The following is a 17,863-nucleotide window of genomic DNA, read 5'->3' as shown; positions in this document are numbered from 1 at the left end:
GTTCAGTGTCTGAGAAGCAGAGGACAGTGGCTTAGAGAAACAGGTGTTTATTCAAATAGAGAAGCAGAGAAGCGCTGAGCCGAGGCTTCCCTGGGCCTGGGGTCTGCAGCTGCAGAAGCGGCGAGAGGCAGAAGGGAGAGGAGCAGGGTGAGACCCAGGAGAGCAGAGGGCACAGCCCGGCAGGGAGGGGCCACGCGCTCTCACCCCTGTGCCAGTGAGCCCCTCGCCTGCCCGTGGGCACAGGGACTCCACTGAGAAAGGTAAGGCCCGGTGTCTCGGGGCCAACCCTGGCTCTTCTCTGATCTGATCTACTCCAGGTCCGAGGGCCCTGGTTCCCCAGCCAGGTTAGTTCCGCCACTGTCTCCATCTCCCCCTAATCTGTGATTAGAGAGATTCGAACCAGCCAGACGGAAATGCTCGGGGCCTTGGCCCCTTAAGGTCTGGGCTCTTCTCTTCACCTGCAGTAAAGGTCACAGAGCCTCCTTGTGTGTTTACTGGGCTCAAGGTGGGGGTGGAGGGGTGGGGAGAAAGCCACGGATGCCAGAGAAGACCAGCTGAAGCTGAGGAGCCCACAGAGAAGGAAGGGGTGGGTCTAATGAGGTGGAACGTCTAGAAATAAAGAGGAATACAGGTCAGGTTGGGTCTTGGTACTGACGATCCCACCATTCTGTTAGCCCTGGGGGGCGGCTCTTCACATGCACCCCAAAGTGCAGGGGCCCAGCGGCTGAGGAAGCAGGTGGAGGATGAGTATCTGGCGTAACTTAACGGTACATCCAGTGTTTGTGCGGGGTGATCAAATGACAACCGCTCCAGGTGTGCGCGGCCACAGAGAAGGCAGCTGGCGAAAGCCCTCGGCCTTTGGGCCTGAGCCCTCCACCGACTCCCTGCCGTGTGCGCTGACCCTTTCTGTCCCACTTGCCTGCGGGCCACCGTGCACAGATCAGAAAGGGGGCCCCAGCAGGGCCAGGGACCCGGGCAGTGAGGGGCGTCCAGTGGGGACGACCAGCCCCAGAAGGTGGCGTGAGCACGTGGGGTGAAGGCCTCAAGGGTGTTCGGGTGGATGGGGCAGGAGGGGACAGCCGCAGGCTGCAGCTGCGGACTCAGGCCACTCCTACCCTGCCCAGTGCCCAGCCCAGAACCAGCTCTGGCTCTGCTCTTCTTGGGAGGGGGTGAGACTGAACGGAAACCCGAACCCTGAGGTCACAGGCTGTCTCTAGAGACACTCCTCCCTGGGGGGTAGGGATGGGCGCTGAGAAGCAGGAGTGTGGCCAGCAGGGCAATGGGACAGCGGGGTCAGGGTGGTGACAAAAGGGACAGACACAGTAGTCCCCAGCTACCTGGCTCTAGCGATGCCCCATCCCCCTGACAGCTCTTCCCCTAAAGCAAGCAGCTTCCCCCTGGGGACCAGCCGGGCAGCGGTCACTGGCCAGGCTCTGGGTGCAGAGGCAGGAAAGGCAGCTCAGAGAAGGGGGCTCTCAGCCGCAGCACGCCGCGTTCCAGGTCGATGCAGCACTGCAGGGGGAGGTGCGCTTACTGGCGGTTAACCGCCTCCCCTTCCCACCCCCTGCTCCCTGTTCCTCCCCGTTTCCTTTCACCTGGACTGCTGTCTGTCTGGGAGGGACCCAGTTCTCCGTATCGGTTACTTGTGGGCAAATAAGGAACCTCCAAGGAAGTGAGAGTGAAATCCCACATCTCCAAGTCTCATCAGAGGCCAACCCGAGCATCCACACCTGTGTCTCCTCTATCTCTTTTTCCCAGCCCTCTGGGTCAGGTCCCCGGTGTGGCTGCCAGTGTAAGCATCCTCCTTACCTTGAGAGCGAGCAGAGTTTGCAGCCCAAGACAGAGTTCAGGACTCTCCACATCTGCAGGAACCATTTGAAAACAAGAAGCTGGAGGGTGCCCCCAGGTCACTGCTGTCCCGTCAGCCCTCGCCCCCTCTCTGCCCACCCCTCCCAGGCCTGAGAATCTTGAGGATGACGAGCACATCTTTGGGGACATTTCGTCTGGTGCTGGCAGGGGTGAGAGGCTCTGCCTTTGCCCCCCCAGGAGAGGAACGTAGGAGAGGTGGGACGCTGGGCTGCCAATGGGGAGAGGACTTACCCACCACCCGAGCGGAGCATGCCACAGTCTCCTGGCCTAGCTGTAGCTCCAGCTGCTCCACCTGGGCTGGGGGCCCAGGGGCCAGGTCCCCACCTGGGGCTTTTAGGGCCCTCTTCCCTAACCTGTGGTCAGGAAGCAAGGCTTGTGGCCACCACAGCCCCCACCCCCCACCCCCACCCCTCCAGCTAATGTCCCTCCCCACCACACTTGGGTTCTTAGCCAACTGCTGGTCCCACATGGGGTCTAAATCCTGTCTTCTCTGCCAGAGCCCCATCAATTCTTTTTTTTTTAAATAACAGCTTTATTGAGATACAGTTCATATACCATGAAAGTCACCCTTTTAAAGTATAAAACAGAGTTAGGAACCATCACTCTAATTTCAGAATATTTTCACCCCAAAAAGAAGCCCCGCATCCATGCTTTTGGGCCTCACTCACCCCAGGCGGCTGAGGCATCCCGCGGAGATCTGATTGTAGTCGGTGCCAGTGTCCACGGCCACCCTAAGTACCTGGTCCTGGCACTGAGAAAGGGGAGGGGGCACTCGGTGAGTCCCCGGGAGAATGGGCTGGGCGCTGGCTCTGTCACCTTTCCCAGCCCCTGATGAGTCCCTTTCAGAAGTGAGTGAAGAGAAGCAACTGACTCTTTAAAAGTGACGCTTACGGGACTCACGGTTGAGGCAGAGCTCGGTCAGATACCGAATCAGGAAAGGAAGTGGAGCCACACGAGGCGAGTGCCTGCATCTGGGAAGGGTTCGACTGGAAGTGGAGGGGTGCTTGGGAGGCCCAGGGCCTCCAGTTAAGGGAGGATTAAGGGAACCGGATTGGGAATGAAGGAGGATGGGAAGGCGTGGTCCCCACTAGAACGTTAGATGCTGGTAGCAGAGGCTCACCCCTGCAGGCAAAGGAAGGCCAGTTGCTTCCTTTTAGATAAATACAGACGTTTTAGTTTGCACTTGGGTACCACAAACCATGTCATTTTCTCATTGCACTCGTTCGCTGAGCACCCGCTGTGCGGGAGACCTGTTGTGGAAGGCTGCTCTCTAGGAGGGTGGGGGTGTGGTCACTGGTGCACGGGAGGGAGTTGTAAGGTCTGTGGGTTGTGAGTAAAGAGCCTGAGATGTTGAGAGGGAGGAAAGGCTCTTCTGCTAGGGAAGTCAGGAGAGCTTTCAAGGAGGAGGGGACATCTGAGGCTTGAAGGATCACGGAACGTGGACACAGGATGAAGGTCAGCAGGTGGAGGGGGCGCTGAGCAAAGACGGGCAGCGGGAGCCGGCTCGTGTCAGGAGGGGCTCTGTGTTGCCTGGGGGGTTGGACAGCTCCCGAGAGCACATGTACTTTCCTGGGAGGGGCTGCCTTACCCACCTGTGCATGCCCTTGTGTGTGGCACACACTCAACCTTTAAAGATTCTACTTGGATCAAGGGAAGGGAGTCGTGCAAAGGGAAGGCCCGTGAGGTAAGGAGTGAAAAAATTCCAGACCCAGGCTGGGGGTGGTGGTGCCTTAGCTCCCCGCTCTTCCCCCACTACCAGGCGGGAAGGAGGGTGGGTGAGGGGAGCCGGTCCCAGGAGGCTGTCTCACCTTGCAGTTGACCAGAAGAGCTGGCCTCTCTGTCTTGCTGGTCCTCCTCCTGCCCTCCTGGCCGTGAATCAGGGCCTGCACCAGGGGAGACTCCCCCTGAGCATGACTCTGGGTCCCCTCCACCAGGCGTCTCTGGATCACACTGTGTGGCTGCTGGCTCCATCAGAAAGCAATGAAGATGCTAAGCGCAGGTGTGCAGGCTGCTCATTCCGCCCCCCTCCCCCGACCCCGCACAAATCGCAGGCTCTTCTCCCCAGCCCTGCCCAGTCTGGAGTTTCTTGGGAGCGAGATTCCCCGAGGATCCCAGCAGTCAGACCGTTACAGCCGAGTGAACCCCAGTATCAAATCGTGCTGTTTTTCCGGGACCCCAATAGATAGCTCAGCAATGGAGAAATGGTCTGTCTAGGTTAGACTGACCTATTGGCTGGCGGGACATTTCAGGCAATAGTATTATGAGGGGAGGTGTGAGGAATTCTGTCTCGGGTCTACAACACATATTTCTGGGGACACACTTTCTTTTTTTCTTCTTCGGACCCCACCCTTCTGTGGGGTGCAGATCCCAGGGTTAATGATGTGATGAAAAGAAGTCAAAGTAACAGGAACAAACAATAAAGGAAAAAAGTCCAAGTTTCCTAAACTAAGAAGTCGGGAGTCACCCGCAGTTTCCTCCCCCCGCAGACCCCCCAGCCCTGTCCAGCCACTTCCTGAATTCCACCAGTTTCACCTCATGTGGTAATAGTCCTCCCGCCCCTTTCTGTCACTGCTCTGTTCTCACGTCAGCACAGCTCTCCTGGGTCCCCAGACACCTCCTAAGTACATAAGAACCCGCCTCTCAAATCCACCTGCTCAAAGCAAGTGAGTCCCTAAAATTCTTTGGACTCTAAGTGCAGCGCTCAAATCAGCACCTTCAGTGTCACTTGAAGGCCTGTTAGCAGTGCAATTCGTGACCTACTGAACCAGAAGCTTGCTTAGCAAGAGGCCCCGATGGCCCGGGTGCACGCTGAAGTTTGAGGAGCACAAAGAAACACTCCGAACTACGGTGGTCTCTCCCCTGCTTAAAATGCATCAGAGCCCCACCTCCCCACCTTGCTTACCTGGTGGTGACAGCCCAGGTGACCTGACCACTGCACATCTGCCCCAGCGCCCCTGCTCGCTCTGCCCGGCCCAGGCTGCCCTTCGCCTCCATGCCTCTGCCCCTGCTCACCCCTCCTCCTGAAGCCTCTTCTCACCCTTCTCCAGGCCTGACTGGGTGACTGGCTCAACACACTTGTTCAGGGTCTGCTCTTTATTTGGAGAGAGGTTTTTCTTTTAAGTCTGACAGTCCAGGTTCATGCTGGGAGTGCCTCGTCCAGGAAGCCCGCTCTGACCTCTTTGTCCTCTTCCCTCCACACACCAGCAGGGCAGCATCCCATTCATCTCTTGGCCGCCTTTGCCCTGCTTCCCACAGATATAATCTGCCCTTGAGGTCAGGTCTGCACCTCATCCCTCTTTCTATCCCAGGGCTCGGCTCGGCTTTATAGTAGGCACTCAATACATGCTTACTGAACAGTGACTGTTTCCCCCTGGCCTCCACGCATGCTTCCCCACCTGCCCTCTCTCCTTGGGAGCCTGGGATTGTTTTTCTACCCTTGGCTTAATGAGGCCCTTGAGGCTGCCAGCAGGGGATCCAGCTCTGGGAAAAGGGCAGTGAGCTCTGTGGTTCCCAGCTCTCCTCCCACCTTTCCCACGAAGGATGTAGGCTCAGACCCAGCCCCCCCCGAACCCCCCCCCAACACACACACTCTGCAGTTTGCCCCAGAGCTGTCCCAGGGACGGGGACTTGGCTCCTCCCAACTGCTGTGTCCTCACTCCCTAAGCCACATAAGGTGACTACCGGAGTTGGGAGAGCTCAGGGGATGGCAGTGTTGATAGAGCATCTTCCCCAGGGCCACACAGACATAGGATGGGCCCAGGAGGGTGGAGGCTGTAATTTCCTAGCCACTGAAAGCCAAGGAACCTGCTTCCCAGATCCGTCATTTTCTCAGCTGTGCTGGCTGTTTGCAAGGAGGTTCTCTGAATTGAGATCTCATTCTGGTCACTTTTCCCCTTGGTGGGGGGCTGCTGGGTGTGTGTGTGTGTGGGGTGGTTCCTGGGACGAATAAGGAAAGGCAGGGCTGGTTCAGGAAGGCAGTGAGGGGCTGCATCTGGCTCCAGGTTTCCAGGGAGAGGGCCTGCAGGAGTGGCCGAGGCTCCCGGAAATGGTTCATGCCTCTTAGGTTTCAGGAGTCCGTCCTCTCAGACCCCTGACCAGGAGATGAAGGAGGGAGTTGGGTGCTCCCAAACCTTCCTGCCAAAGCCTGGCTCCTTGCCTGAGCCAGAGGCCAGAGCCATTCCACCTTCTCGGGACCCTGAGGAGCTTACTTTCTCAGGCCAAATGGAATAGAAGCTGGAGGAGTAACTGTCTTTAGACGGTGCTTCCTGTTAGCCAGGCACCGTTCTGAGTCCTTTCCAGGAATCAGCTCCTGCACCCCACAGCAGCCCTACGAGGCAGATGCTGTTCATTTTATCCTCATGTAACAGATGAAGAAACCGAGGCTCAGAGACAGAGTTGCATTGTTTCCCACGTTGCTAAAGGCCAGAGCCAGGGTCTGAGCCCAAGCACCCTGGCTCCGAAGCAGCCACCTCTCAGCCCCTCCCTCTCTCCATGGGGAATGAGTAAACGCAGCTGCCCCCAACCCACCCACCCCTCAGCGGCTGTGGCTGCTGCAGGGGGATGAGGGAAAGGAGCTGGAAGGGCCCCTGCCCCCGGGAGGGAAGGCGCTCCGGGGCCCTCAGGAGGCCCAGCGCCCCAGGCGGGAGCCAGGTGAGACCCTGGGTTCTGGCAAGGACGAGGGGGAAAGCAATCAACACCCAGACCTTGTGTTTGGGGACCTGTGGTTTGGGGCAGAGGGAAGCCGCAACCCTAAACTGGCCAGTCCTCCAGGCTGCTCTGCTCCAGGAGGCTCCCAGTCCCCGGAAGCCTCGGCTCTAACCAGCACAGACAAGCCTTGGGCTCTCTGGGGGAGCTGAGCAATGAGAAAGGGTCCGCCAGAGCCACCAAGCCGAGGGAGCAGCCCCTGTGAGGAGCTTGGCCATGGCCAAGGTGAGCCCTCCAGGAGGGACTGGGCAGGGAGGTGGGTGTGCAGGCTTGGGGTCTGCACCTTCCTGGGGGAGGAGGTGGGGGGACCCGAGCTTCCCAGGGGTTGGGGGGAGAGGGCTGCCTCACCCAGTCCTTGGAGGTGCCGAGCCTCTTGAGGCTGTCCAGGGGGAGCAGGTCGGCCGAGTCCTTGTGCAGGAACTGGGTGGCCTGTCTGAGCCGGCGCTGCTGGCTCAGCTGGGCTCGGCCCCGCAGCTCTGCCTCCCGTCCCCCGCTCCCGGAGTCTCCCTCCTCCCTCGGGGCCTCCGGCCTGGTGCTCATGGCCCCTGCGGTGGTCCTCCCCTCCATCCTCTCTGCCTCCCTTCCCCAGCTGCAGCTCTCAACCAGGGGGTCTCAGGCGGCGGTGGGAAGAGAAGAGGAAATAAATAAGTAAGATGCAGGAGCAGCCGCGTCAGACACCAGTTTCCAGAGATCGCAGCAGAGGGAGCAGGGCTCCGGCTGGAAAAACCCAGCGCTGGAGGAGAGGGAGGGCCGGCGGGCTCTGTGGCGTCTCCTGACGGGGTCCTGGCAGGAGTGGGCGGTGGCAGCGCTGTGTGTGTGTGTGTGTGTGTGTGTGTGTGTGTGTGTAGTGTGTGTATGCGGGGGTGTGCCGGCAGCTGTAAACTGTCAGGATGTCCGTGCCAGGTTGTCTGAAAGGAGGTGTGTGTCAGTGCGCGGGGGCGGCAGCCTGCGTGCCTGGGGCATGTGTGGGATGCAGGAGTGTGTGTGTGTGTGTGTGTGCGCGTGTGTGCGTGCGCACACCCTCCCAGTCTCCCGGGTTGCCCCACTGTGTCCACCTGGGGTGCTCTTCAGCCCCAGGCTTGGGGTACAGGCCAATACTAGGTTCAAAACAGAGAAGGGCAGCCTCACATCTTCTCCCTCAACAGGAGGGCCTCCCCCTTTCTGGGCCTCAGCCTTTCAGTGTCCTTAGCTCATTTATTCTGGGTTCTGGATTCCAGGGGGCCAGAGCAGCTCTGAATCTCCCCACAAGTAGGGCCCAAGCTTCCCCCTCTCCTTTATGTAAGGCTCCTGGAGTCCTGGTGCTTAAAAAATATGAAAATTCAAACATACAGATTACAGTTACCAAAGGGGAAAGCGTTGGGGAGGGATAAATTATGAGTTTAGGATTAGCAGATAGAAACTACTATGTACAGAATAGATAAACAACAAGGTCCTGCTGTAGAGCACAGGGAACTATATTCAGTATCTTGTAAGAACCTGTAATGGAAAAGAATCTGAAAAAGAATATATATGTATGTGTATAACTGAATCACTCTGCTGTACATCAGAAACTGACACAACATTGTAAATCAACTCTACTTCAGTAAGAAAGAAAGTGGAGGAGGGAGGGAGGGAGGAAGGAGGGAAGGGAGGGAGGGAGGAAGGGAGAGACCAGTCCTGCCAACACCTTGATCTTGGACGTCTAATTCTAGATGTTGGACTGTCCAGGGTAAAGGGCATTGTGTCCTGCTGTGGAGAGAACAGAGCAACTCGTCCACCCCAGGACAGAACCCTTTTCCTTGCTCCCTTGGGCGGTGCTCTTCCCGCCAGGGGAAACAAGTCATCAAACCCTGCATCTGACAGATGGGGGATCAGGGTTCCCTCTACTGAAAGGGAGCACAGAGCACTGCTGGGTGGGTTCTAGGAATTGCCGGGGAGGGCAACAGGGAAGGCTGGGAGGCATCCAGAAGGTAAGGCTCTCCTGACCTTCACCCTCATAGGTCCTCAGGCCTTCTAGAGAACTTTCTGCCTTTAGGTAAAACCAGGCCACACCTTGGATCTGCCATTGGGTGTTGACAGTCTTTAGCAATTTCAGGCTCAGGCTGAGGGCTACAGTAGCCACTGGCCACAAGTGCTGACTGAGCACCGCAGACGTGGCAGGTTTGAACTGAGACATGCTGTAAGTGTGAAATACACACTTGATTGTGAAAATAATCCCAAAAAACAGTTTGAACTATCTCATTCATTATTTTTATGTTGATTATAGTATTTTAATATTTATAATATTTTGGATCTGTTGGGTTAAATAAATCATGTTATAAAAATTAACATCACCTGCTTCTTTTTGCCTTTTTAATATGGCAACTAAAACTTTTGAAGTTACATGTATGGCTCCATTATATTTCTGTTGGATTGCACTGATCTAAATAGATTCATAGCTTGTTCCCTGGGACCTGGCATAATCGACTCCAGCCTCTCTTCACTTTATCAGGAAGTTCTTCCTGATATCTAACCTAAATCCCTGTAGCTGTATTCAGAATCCCTGCCCTCTTGTCCAATTCTCAGTAGAGATGGAAGTGAATACTGTCCCACCTTCCTCGGGATAACCTTTCATGCCTTTAAATATCTTTACACGTTTCCAGAAGAAAGAGGCTGAACAGTGCCGTTCTCATCGCTGATGTCAGGGATCGGGTGGAGGGTTCATTTGGCACTGGGAAATCGTCTGGTCAAAGGCCCTGCCACATAAGGACATTCCCAGAATATTCTTCAGAGTGGGCTATTCAGAGCTAAACAAACAGCTCCCCTGAGCCTGTGGAGGGTGAGGGCAGCCAGCGCTATTTCAGGCTTTCTCCTCTGGCCCCGTCAGATCTGCTGAAGACAGGAATGAAGCTGTTTTCCAGAATTCTCCTGTCCAGCAAGGCTCCCAGAAGGCCTGTGCCAGTCTTGAAATGTATCACACTACCTCGGCCCTCAAAAGGCTAGATCTTCTAAAGACCACCAGGCTGGGGCCACCCTCTACATTTGATTTTCTTCTATTTCATGGACAACAAGACCAAGGCACAGACAGGTGGAGTGTTTGCCTCTGTGGATGAAAGCAGGCTGAGCACAGGATATCGGCCTCAGACAGGCCCAGTCAGGCGCTCCAGCTCCATCACCTGCTGGCTGGGTGACTGCGTGAGGTGTTGGACCTTTGGAATCCACTTCCTCACCCGTAAAACTGAAACAATGTGCAATCTGGTGGGAGGGTCCGGGGGTAGAGTTCATGCTTAGCATGCACGAGGTCCTGGGTTCAAGTCCCAGTACCCCCATTAAATAAATAAATACATAAATTGACATAATTACCTCCCTCCCTGCTAAAAAAATTCCAAAAAAAAAAAAAAACCTTTAAAAAAAAAAAAAAGGAAGAAGCCACCGACTGTTGTCCTGGAAGCCTGTGGTGCTGACTAGGGTCAGTGGTCAGTGGCCGCCCAGTGGAAGCCATACTGGGCTTAGGGAAGCCACACTTCAGAGCTCCCACCTGGAATGTGAGCAGCGCCAGGAGGCAGCAGCTTTGTCTTACAGGCGGGCCTTTGGGAGGCCCTGCCCCAGGACCTGCAGCGAGTGTGTCGGCTTGAGACGAACATGAGCTGGGCAGCTCTGGGAATAGTCGCAGAAATCACTACATGTAATGGGCAATGGGCAATGGCAGCTATTTCTATTGGGTGAGGAGGTGTATGTGGCTGAGGGGACGGCACGACCAGGGGAGGCTCAGAGGTGGAAGAGAAACAGGAAGGCCAAGGGCTCGAGCAAGTGGGTCAGCGGGGAGTGGAAACCAGAGGCCAGCAGGGCCCGGGGAGGGCAGAGGTGAATCCGGGCGGCCTGGGCCCCAGGGAGGGACCTGGGCAGAGGATCGTGGCTCTGACTCAGGGAGCAGTGGTAAGTCCCGGCAATTAGAGGGGACCACCCTGCAGACAGCCAGATGAGATGCATGACTGGCTGGCCCTGCACCTCCCCTAGGGGCTTCCAGACCCCGGCTTACAGCCTCACCAGCCCCTGCCCTTCCTCAGGCCCCAGCCGCTCAGGAACCTAACCTGGCCTCAGCCACCGACGGGTGAGACCAAGCCTGCTGAGGTAGAGGGAGGTTAAGGAGGGGAGGGGAGGACCCAGAAGCAACCCTCAAGCCTCTGTGCTGGGATCCGGGAGGCTGGCCTGGGTGGGCAAGGCGGGCGTCTGTGCTTGCCTCTCTGCCCTCCCAGATCCAGGCCAGAGAGTGGGAGGATTTCTCTGAAGATTCCAATGACCTCCTCCCTCCCACCCCCCAACCCCAAACTTCATATTAACCCTCTTAGTATCCCCTGGGCTTCTCTTGGCGCGCGTGATGAGACCCAGGCATGACGGGCGGGATGACAGCACATGCCCTGGAGTCCTGGCTGCACCAGGATGGCAGAGACGGCCTGGCTCCATGGCCTGGAGCAGATCACCACTCCAGGGGGCTCAGTCACCATTCAAACACTGGCTTCCCAGCGGCCTGCCCCGCTCTGCCCTGCTGGGACCCGAGGAAAGGACCCCCTCCTTCCCACTGTCATCCCCAACCCAGCGTGGGGAGAATGGGCGTGTTCCAGCATCACCCCCAGCCGGAGCTTTCGGGAGACTCTCCTGCACCCCTCCGCTCCGGGCCTCCCCACCGGCCCCCAAGCCGTGGGGAGAAGGACCGTAGCACAGAATTGTAGATTCGGGACTAGAAGGAACTTTGGAAACTCTCTATACATACCCTATTTACTCTACTTTTAATTGAGATGCAATTCACATGAAACTGACCTCCAGTAAAGTGTACAATCCAGTGGTGTTTTGTTGTGCGACCACCAGGTCTATCTAGTTCTAGACTATTCGCGTCACCGCAAGAGAAAACCCAGCGCCGTGAGGCAGCCAGTGCCGACGATGCCCCCAGCACCTGGCCACCACTGACTCACCAGTTCACCTTCTGTCTCCACGGATTCGCCTGCTCTGGAGGAGTCACAGAAACGGATCACACGATTCGCAGCTTTTTGTGTCCCGTGTCTTCCACTAGAAGTGTATTCCTTTTTCCCGTGGGTGAAGATGGACAGCTGCGTTTAGGGCGGGCCTACCCTGGGCCGGGCACTTTGCAGCTACTTCACCTGCTTCTTTCACTTATTCCTCTTCTTTATGCCCCAGGGGCTCCCACGGTGCAGATGAGGACAGGGAGGGACGACCTTCCCATGGGGCACAACTAATTCGCAGTTAAACCAGGACTGGAACCTGGTGGTGGTGAGTCCCAGGTGATTCTTGCAGGGCTTGAGAAAGCGGGCAAAGTAGGCAATGGGCCAAGGCCAGGAGAAGCCCAGCAGTGGCTGTGATGGGGCGGGGGAGGGGAGGCGGGCCCCGGCCACTGCTCCCTCTCTGGACACGCCCCACTGCCCCTCCCCTGGACTCTCCACCCCAGCTGGACAGCACCCTTCTGACCCCTGAGGCTTGCCTGCCTCCATCTGAGGCCACGTGTCTCTGGTCCCTCTGCCACCAAGGCTGAGGCCTCTGGGGTCATCAGTCGCACAGGGCCCATGCCCCAAGATGATGCTGTGACTTTTACCTTGAGTCCCACTTTGTTCTCCTGTCCCCTCCACCGAGGCCTAGTGGCCTCTCTCAGACCTGATGCCCCATCCTCTAGCACAGCCTGGGCCTGAACTCTGCTCCCCCAAGCCCCATTGGGGTTGCTTCTGGTCTTTGTCTGGACATCAAATGGCCCAGAGAAGGGTGGAATAGAGGTTATTTTTGCCTAAAAAGCTTCCTGTGTTCTGAGCATCTCAGTCTTGCTCCAAATGGGTTACGAGAGCAGAGGTGACTTTGTCTTGACCACGTTTCTTCCAGCGCCTCCCCCACCCCAACCCTGCACCCCTTCTCCCTCCCCACACCTCGTCTGTCCCTGGGAGCTGGATCCCCATGCCCTCCCTGCTGGACCCACCACTCTTAGTCCTCCCGCCTGCCATGAGAGGGTCCTCCAAGGAAGACAGAACAACTGAGGCTTTCAGCAGCGTCTCTGGGAGCCTGGGGTACACATGAAGTTGGGGGCATGGTGGACAGGCTCTGTTCCCCAGAAGGCAGAGTCCTGCAGCCCGCAGAGGCTTCCTGCTGGAGGTGCATCGGGGAGAACACTGGAGCCCAGGGGTCGTGCCCGCCGCAGCCCTCCATCGGCTGGAGGCTCTCCTAGACGTGCCCAGGTCTCCTCTTTCCTGTGCAAGTCCTGCCAGGCTGGGCCCTGGAGAGATGGCGGAGGGGCAAGGCCACCTGGTCCTGGAGCAGGGTTTGGTAACTCCTCACTAGGTCCCGGCTCAGAGGCGCACTGGGCAGCAAGGCCAGCGTGAGCGCCTTCTCCTGGTAATGAGGCAGTGGGTTGGGGCAGGGCCAGCTCCTGGCAAGGTCACTGGGGAGTGGGTTGGGTATGAGCTGGAGGCCCCGGGGCTCACAATTTCCTCCAGCTGAGATGTGCCGGTACCTGTAGGGGGTGAGGGATGGAGAGGATGGAGAGGTCAAAGGAGATACCCAGGTGTCAGGGGAGGGAAGGGGAGGAGATGCTGCCTTCCAGCAGCTGTGAGCCATCAGGCTGTGGGGACCCCCAGCTCTCCCCCTGCCGGGACATTGACCCATGCCCCATGGCCTGCACCCTGTGGGTGTGTCTTGGTGTTAGGCTGGTGAGACTGTTGTTTGGCTTTTGGACCGTCCTTTGGACATGTGGTCTGTAAGGGAATCCCCCAGATTCTAGCTGTCCCCCAAGCCCCACCTCCTCCACCAACACGGCGCTCCTTCTCCCCACAGTGAACGCAATGAACCCAGACCTCTTCCCGCTCTGAACTGCCGCCTTCTGACTGGTTGACAGTTCCCCTTTCTGCAGACCGTCAGTATTTAGTTAAACAGTGGGACGTTCGCTTTTTACAGAACAGAGGTGAACAGTGGCAAATTCTCTGTGATTCAGTGGCTTTGCCCTGGCTCAGCAGATCTCCACTCCAGGTGCTGACTTTGGTTTCCATCAGAGGTTCTCAGGCGTGGCTGCACTTTAGAATCATCCAGAGGGGCTTTTTACAAACACCAGTGCCCAGCTGCCCCCCAGGCAAGGTAAGTCAGACTCTCCTGGGTGGAGCTCAAATGTCAACATTTTTATAAAGAGGCCTGGGTGATTCTAATGTCCCCCCAGAGTGGGGAGCGGCGGGGTTTGCTTATACAGCTTCTATTTCCCCGAAGGACCATGAGCATCTTGAAGCCTCAGCCTCGTCTGGTCCTCCGGGTCTCTTGCTCAGAACGCGCATCTCACTGATGGGGGTGGGTTTCTTCTAAGCCCTGAGAGCTGCTCTGAAGGGGCAGCGGGGCGGGGTGGGCCTCTTCTTGCACTCTTCCTTGCTCCCACCTGGTTAACTTTACACACCCTTCAAGGGCCAGCTCAAAGCCTGCCTCCTCCGTCCACAGCAGAACCATGTCTGAGACTCATTCCTTCTTCTCCACTCCCAGGCGGGGCTGCAGCTGCAACCAGGGAGACGGGGTCCTTCTCTCACGGGGACGATATACTGAGCCCCTTCTCCGTGTAGGCACCATGCCTTTGGTCTCCCGACAACCTTGCAGGGTACCAGGTACATCTCCAAGACACACCTGAGGAGAGTGAGGCCCAAGGGATCTGAGGCTGCGGTCGTGCAGCACATGGGAGCTGGTACAGATCCCCGCCGAGATCTGCTCGACTCCAGGGCCAGGCTGCCTCCACCATCACACACTGACTGTGCGCCAAGCAGGCTGCCAAGCTCTTTTTGTGGATGGTGACTGTGTTTCTCTCCTCCTGCCTTTATATTAGCAGTGGCTGTGCACTTGTCTGATTCCCTAGTCGGACAAGAGGGGACAGGGAGCATGGTGGTCAAGAATGCAGGCCTGGAGCTGTGCTCCCTGTGTTCGAATCCCAGCCCTGCCACTTACTGGCTGTGCAAACTTGGGCAAGATACTTGACCTCTCTGTGTTTCAGATGCCCCATCTCAAACAGCCTCTTCACGCTCCTGCTTCTGCTCACACTGGCCAGTCCTCCAGCCTCTCCTGTCGGCCTTTCTGAAGCCTTACCTCCTTCCCAGCCTTCATGTGATCTCTTCACGATGGCCTCCGGGGGGAGCTCCAGCCTATGCCTACCCCTCCCTCTTCTGAATTTCTGTGATAATGTCTGCTTCTTGTGCAGGGATTTCATGGGTCCATTCCCCCTGCTCTACGTTCACCCACTGAGGCAGGCACGACATCTCCCTTCCCCTTCTATCAAGCATGGAACTGAGTCTGAAAAAACTAAGCAATTGGTCAAAGGGACACAGCCTGGACTTTAATCCAAGCCCCTGCCTCCAGCTCTCGGCTCCTTCTGTCAATAACTGACATCCTTATGACACCCACTGTCCGTCCCACATTCTGGGCACTGAGCATGCGTGGGCTTGTGTTGGTAGCTGTCTTTTCACGCGTGTCTAGGTGTCTGCCTTTTGCCAGCTCCTGGCGGGCAAGGACTGAATACACTTCTCTGTATCCCTGGAGCCTAGCAGGTGTTTTAAGTACACAGTTGTATCCCCTAGATTTTAGCTAAAAAAATCAAGCCTTTTTCCCTTGAAGGTCCTTCCCTGGCCTCCACGCCTTCTCTCATCTCCATCCAGACAGAGTTTAATTTTCAAATGACCAGAGGAGGGCAGGTTAGAGGGCCAGCTGGACATCAGAAAGAGCAATCAGAGAGAGTGAAGGGTGCCTGGGTGGGAGGGTGGGGTGGGCTCCCCGAGAAAGAAGCTCCTCTTACTTCTGGAAGGTCTTTGGGGGCAGGATGTTGCCATTGGCATCGAGGGGAGGCGCCCTTGCCTCACTCCTCAGCTTGAGTTTCTCCACCTCCCTCAGCTCCTTCACCGTCCAGAGCATCACCTGGGTCTTCCTGTTTGGGTCCAGGAAAATAGGGGTGGAGCCGATGAAGGTCACAAAGCTGTTCTGGCCCATCCAGGAGGGAGGGGGCACGGGGGCCTCCGCTGGGGGGCGGCCGTGGGCCCTGGCGTCCGTCAGCCAGCGCCAGACGCTGCTGTCGTAGGGCCTGTCCGGCCTGGTGCGGAAGGCGGCGGGCAGGCGCCCCGCGTCCAGCCAGGTGTGGAAGCCCCAGGAGTGCGGGGCCTCGTCCCCGCACGGGGAGGCCGTTCGCTGGCGCACCTTGGCCTTCATCTCCGTGCGGGCGGGCAGCTCCGGGGCCAGCTGGCGGCGGGCTTGGGGTGTGAAGCCGGGCGGCTCGCAGGGCGCCAGGGGCAGGAGGAGCTCGCGCCGGGCCCTGGTGCGGCGGGGCGGGAGGGGCTCGCGGGCGCGGACCATCTAGGGAGAGACAAGGGAGCCTGCGGTGCTCTGACCCCCCTCCCGGAGAAGCCGCGCTGCCGCCTCCCCCAGGCCCGGATTCCCGGGGTCTCGGCGGGGCGGGGCGGCCCGGCGGAGCCGCTTCCCTCCTGCCCGGCGCTCGGGTCAGCGCTCACCGCCGCCCTGCGGGACCCTCGGGGTTCTCACCTGCTGGTCTCTTTCCAGCTGTCAGGCTGCGGTTCGGACCTCCCCCGCTCTTTCCTCAGCTCAGTGTCCCCCTCCTCACTCCGCCCCCATCCCTGCCCCGGGTCTGGTGCTCCTCCCCGCACGTGGGGCCTGAGGAAATGTGAGGGGGAAAGGCCCTCAGCCGGCCGAGGGTAGAAGGGAAATCTTTCTCCAGAGAACGGGGCCGGCGCTTTTCTGTCCCAGGGCCCCTATAACTTGCTTTTCTGGCCTGAGTGCATCTCCCCCATCACTGTCTCGTTAAGATACGAGCAAGTGCAGAAAGCTCCTGGGATGGAATGTCGGCTCCTTCCATTTCTGGCGCCCCCTCCCCGTGAAATAAACAGTGGAAAATGTGTATTTGACATTTCGCCAAATATTTATCCACATCTCATTTAACCCTCACAACCTGCGTGCAAGCATGGTTGTTGCTCCAACTCAAAGACGCAGAAGGCAAGAGGGCGGATGAATCTCCCGCGGTGCGCGGTGCTGCGTGCGGAAGCAGCAGGCCTGGGACCAGCCATGTGCACGTCTAAACCTCTCTCCCCTGCTCCTAGGACTTTTCTGACGCCCCCAAACTCACCTGTTTCTTGGGTCCCATCCCCTGTCAGTTCTAAACGAGCACTCTGGGGGCAGGTCTGGGAGATGTTAACCAGACGTCATCTCTCCTCTGTCCTGAGCTCCGTGTCACAAGATTCCAGGACCAAGAGAGGAAGACGGCAGACGGTTCCCGGGCCGGGGCGCTGCAGCCCAGGGGAAAGCATGGCCCACCTGGAGCGGGGGCAGCCCCTCACCCAGCGGGGTGCAGAGATGCAGCCCTGGCCCCTCCCTACCTTCAGAAAAGGTTCCCTGACGCGGGATGGGTTACTCTGCCCTGAGGGTGACCTCTGCACGTTGCTGGCCATTCTTCTGGGTCTGACAACCAGGAGGGGCAGCTCTGGAGAGAAGTCCTTCTTGGCAGCATTGTTTGCCTCTGCGGTTGCCACGGTGACACTTCCTGGGTGGTGACGCAGAGAGGAGGTCCTTACCTCTCCCTGGGAGGTCTTTTCAGCGCCTTGGGCCCAGCTGCGTCTCGTCTCGGGTGAGGGAGGCAGGGGATAGGACTCGGAAGGGACTTGCCTAGGAAGGCAGGGGAGGGGAAAGCAGGGCAGGCTGGCTTCCCGGCCTTGGGTGGGGTTGGAGGTGGTCAGGAGGCATCTGTAACTGGGCCCATCCTTCTGAGGTTGGGGGGTGCCCCTGCGTAGGCCTTTCTCTTACTGGGGAACTCTGAAAGGCCTACGTTAGCCAGCAGGTTCAGAGATTCCCAAAAGAGGCCGGCTGTGCAGGACCAGCACTGGGAAACTGCGGACTGCTGTGTGTGGAGCCGGGGGTGGGGTGGGGGAGTGGGTTTGGGGTTAGGGTAGGGGAGCGGACTGAAGCCCTTCGTGCCCTCTTCCAGGGCTCCGTGTGGGCATCAGGCTGTGCCTCTTCCCCGTCACCACCATCTTCATCGTCACGCACTTTCCCTTCCACCCCCTCCTCACGCCGCAGGGACCGGACAGCAGCATGCTGCAGACCAGCATCTCCACCCTGGGTTTTATTGAGTAGCTGGTGGCAGTAGTGTTCTGGAGCTGCTTCCCTGACACGCAGTCAGCTGGGGCCCGGCCTGGCTCTGCGCAGAGCTGAGTTGTGAAAGCTAAGGAAGGCAGGCGGGGCTGCCCTCCCGCCTCTTGGAGACTCGGGCCAAGCTCTCTACGTCTCTCTGGCATGATTAGGACCCTGATCCGAGAAA

At 58.0% G+C, this 17,863-nt stretch overlaps 2 protein-coding genes across 3 annotated transcripts; both read right to left on the bottom strand.

The window, feature by feature from the left end:
* Nucleotides 1-596: 596 nt before the first annotated feature.
* On the bottom strand, nucleotides 597-7,603 carry NRIP2 (nuclear receptor interacting protein 2). Its single transcript, XM_032473154.1, has 6 exons — nucleotides 6,922-7,603; nucleotides 3,678-3,830; nucleotides 2,538-2,620; nucleotides 2,101-2,222; nucleotides 1,810-1,862; nucleotides 597-1,512 (listed from the first exon to the last, which is right to left on the bottom strand). The coding sequence occupies exons 1-6, from the start codon at nucleotides 7,138-7,140 to the stop codon at nucleotides 1,420-1,422; spliced, it is 723 nt and encodes a 240-aa protein (XP_032329045.1). The 5' UTR covers nucleotides 7,141-7,603; the 3' UTR covers nucleotides 597-1,419.
* On the bottom strand, nucleotides 3,694-17,046 carry TEX52 (testis expressed 52). Of its 2 annotated transcripts, none has more exons than XM_032473151.1 (4): nucleotides 16,926-17,046; nucleotides 15,341-15,891; nucleotides 11,502-13,039; nucleotides 3,694-3,830 (listed from the first exon to the last, which is right to left on the bottom strand). In XM_032473151.1, the coding sequence occupies exons 1-3, from the start codon at nucleotides 16,995-16,997 to the stop codon at nucleotides 12,751-12,753; spliced, it is 912 nt and encodes a 303-aa protein (XP_032329042.1). In that variant the 5' UTR covers nucleotides 16,998-17,046; the 3' UTR covers nucleotides 3,694-3,830; nucleotides 11,502-12,750. The 2 variants fall into 2 exon arrangements, with proteins under 2 accessions (XP_032329042.1, XP_032329043.1); XM_032473152.1 differs by lacking the exon at nucleotides 3,694-3,830 and adding an exon at nucleotides 13,380-14,184 and having other exon boundaries at nucleotides 12,921-13,039.
* Nucleotides 17,047-17,863: the final 817 nt, after the last annotated feature.

The sequence above is a fragment of the Camelus ferus genome, chromosome 34, assembly GCF_009834535.1.
Source record: "Camelus ferus isolate YT-003-E chromosome 34, BCGSAC_Cfer_1.0, whole genome shotgun sequence".
NCBI classification, from domain to species: domain Eukaryota; kingdom Metazoa; phylum Chordata; class Mammalia; order Artiodactyla; family Camelidae; genus Camelus; species Camelus ferus.
The sequence above is the reverse complement of the archived record's forward strand: the minus strand, read 5'-3'. Positions and strand labels throughout refer to the sequence as shown.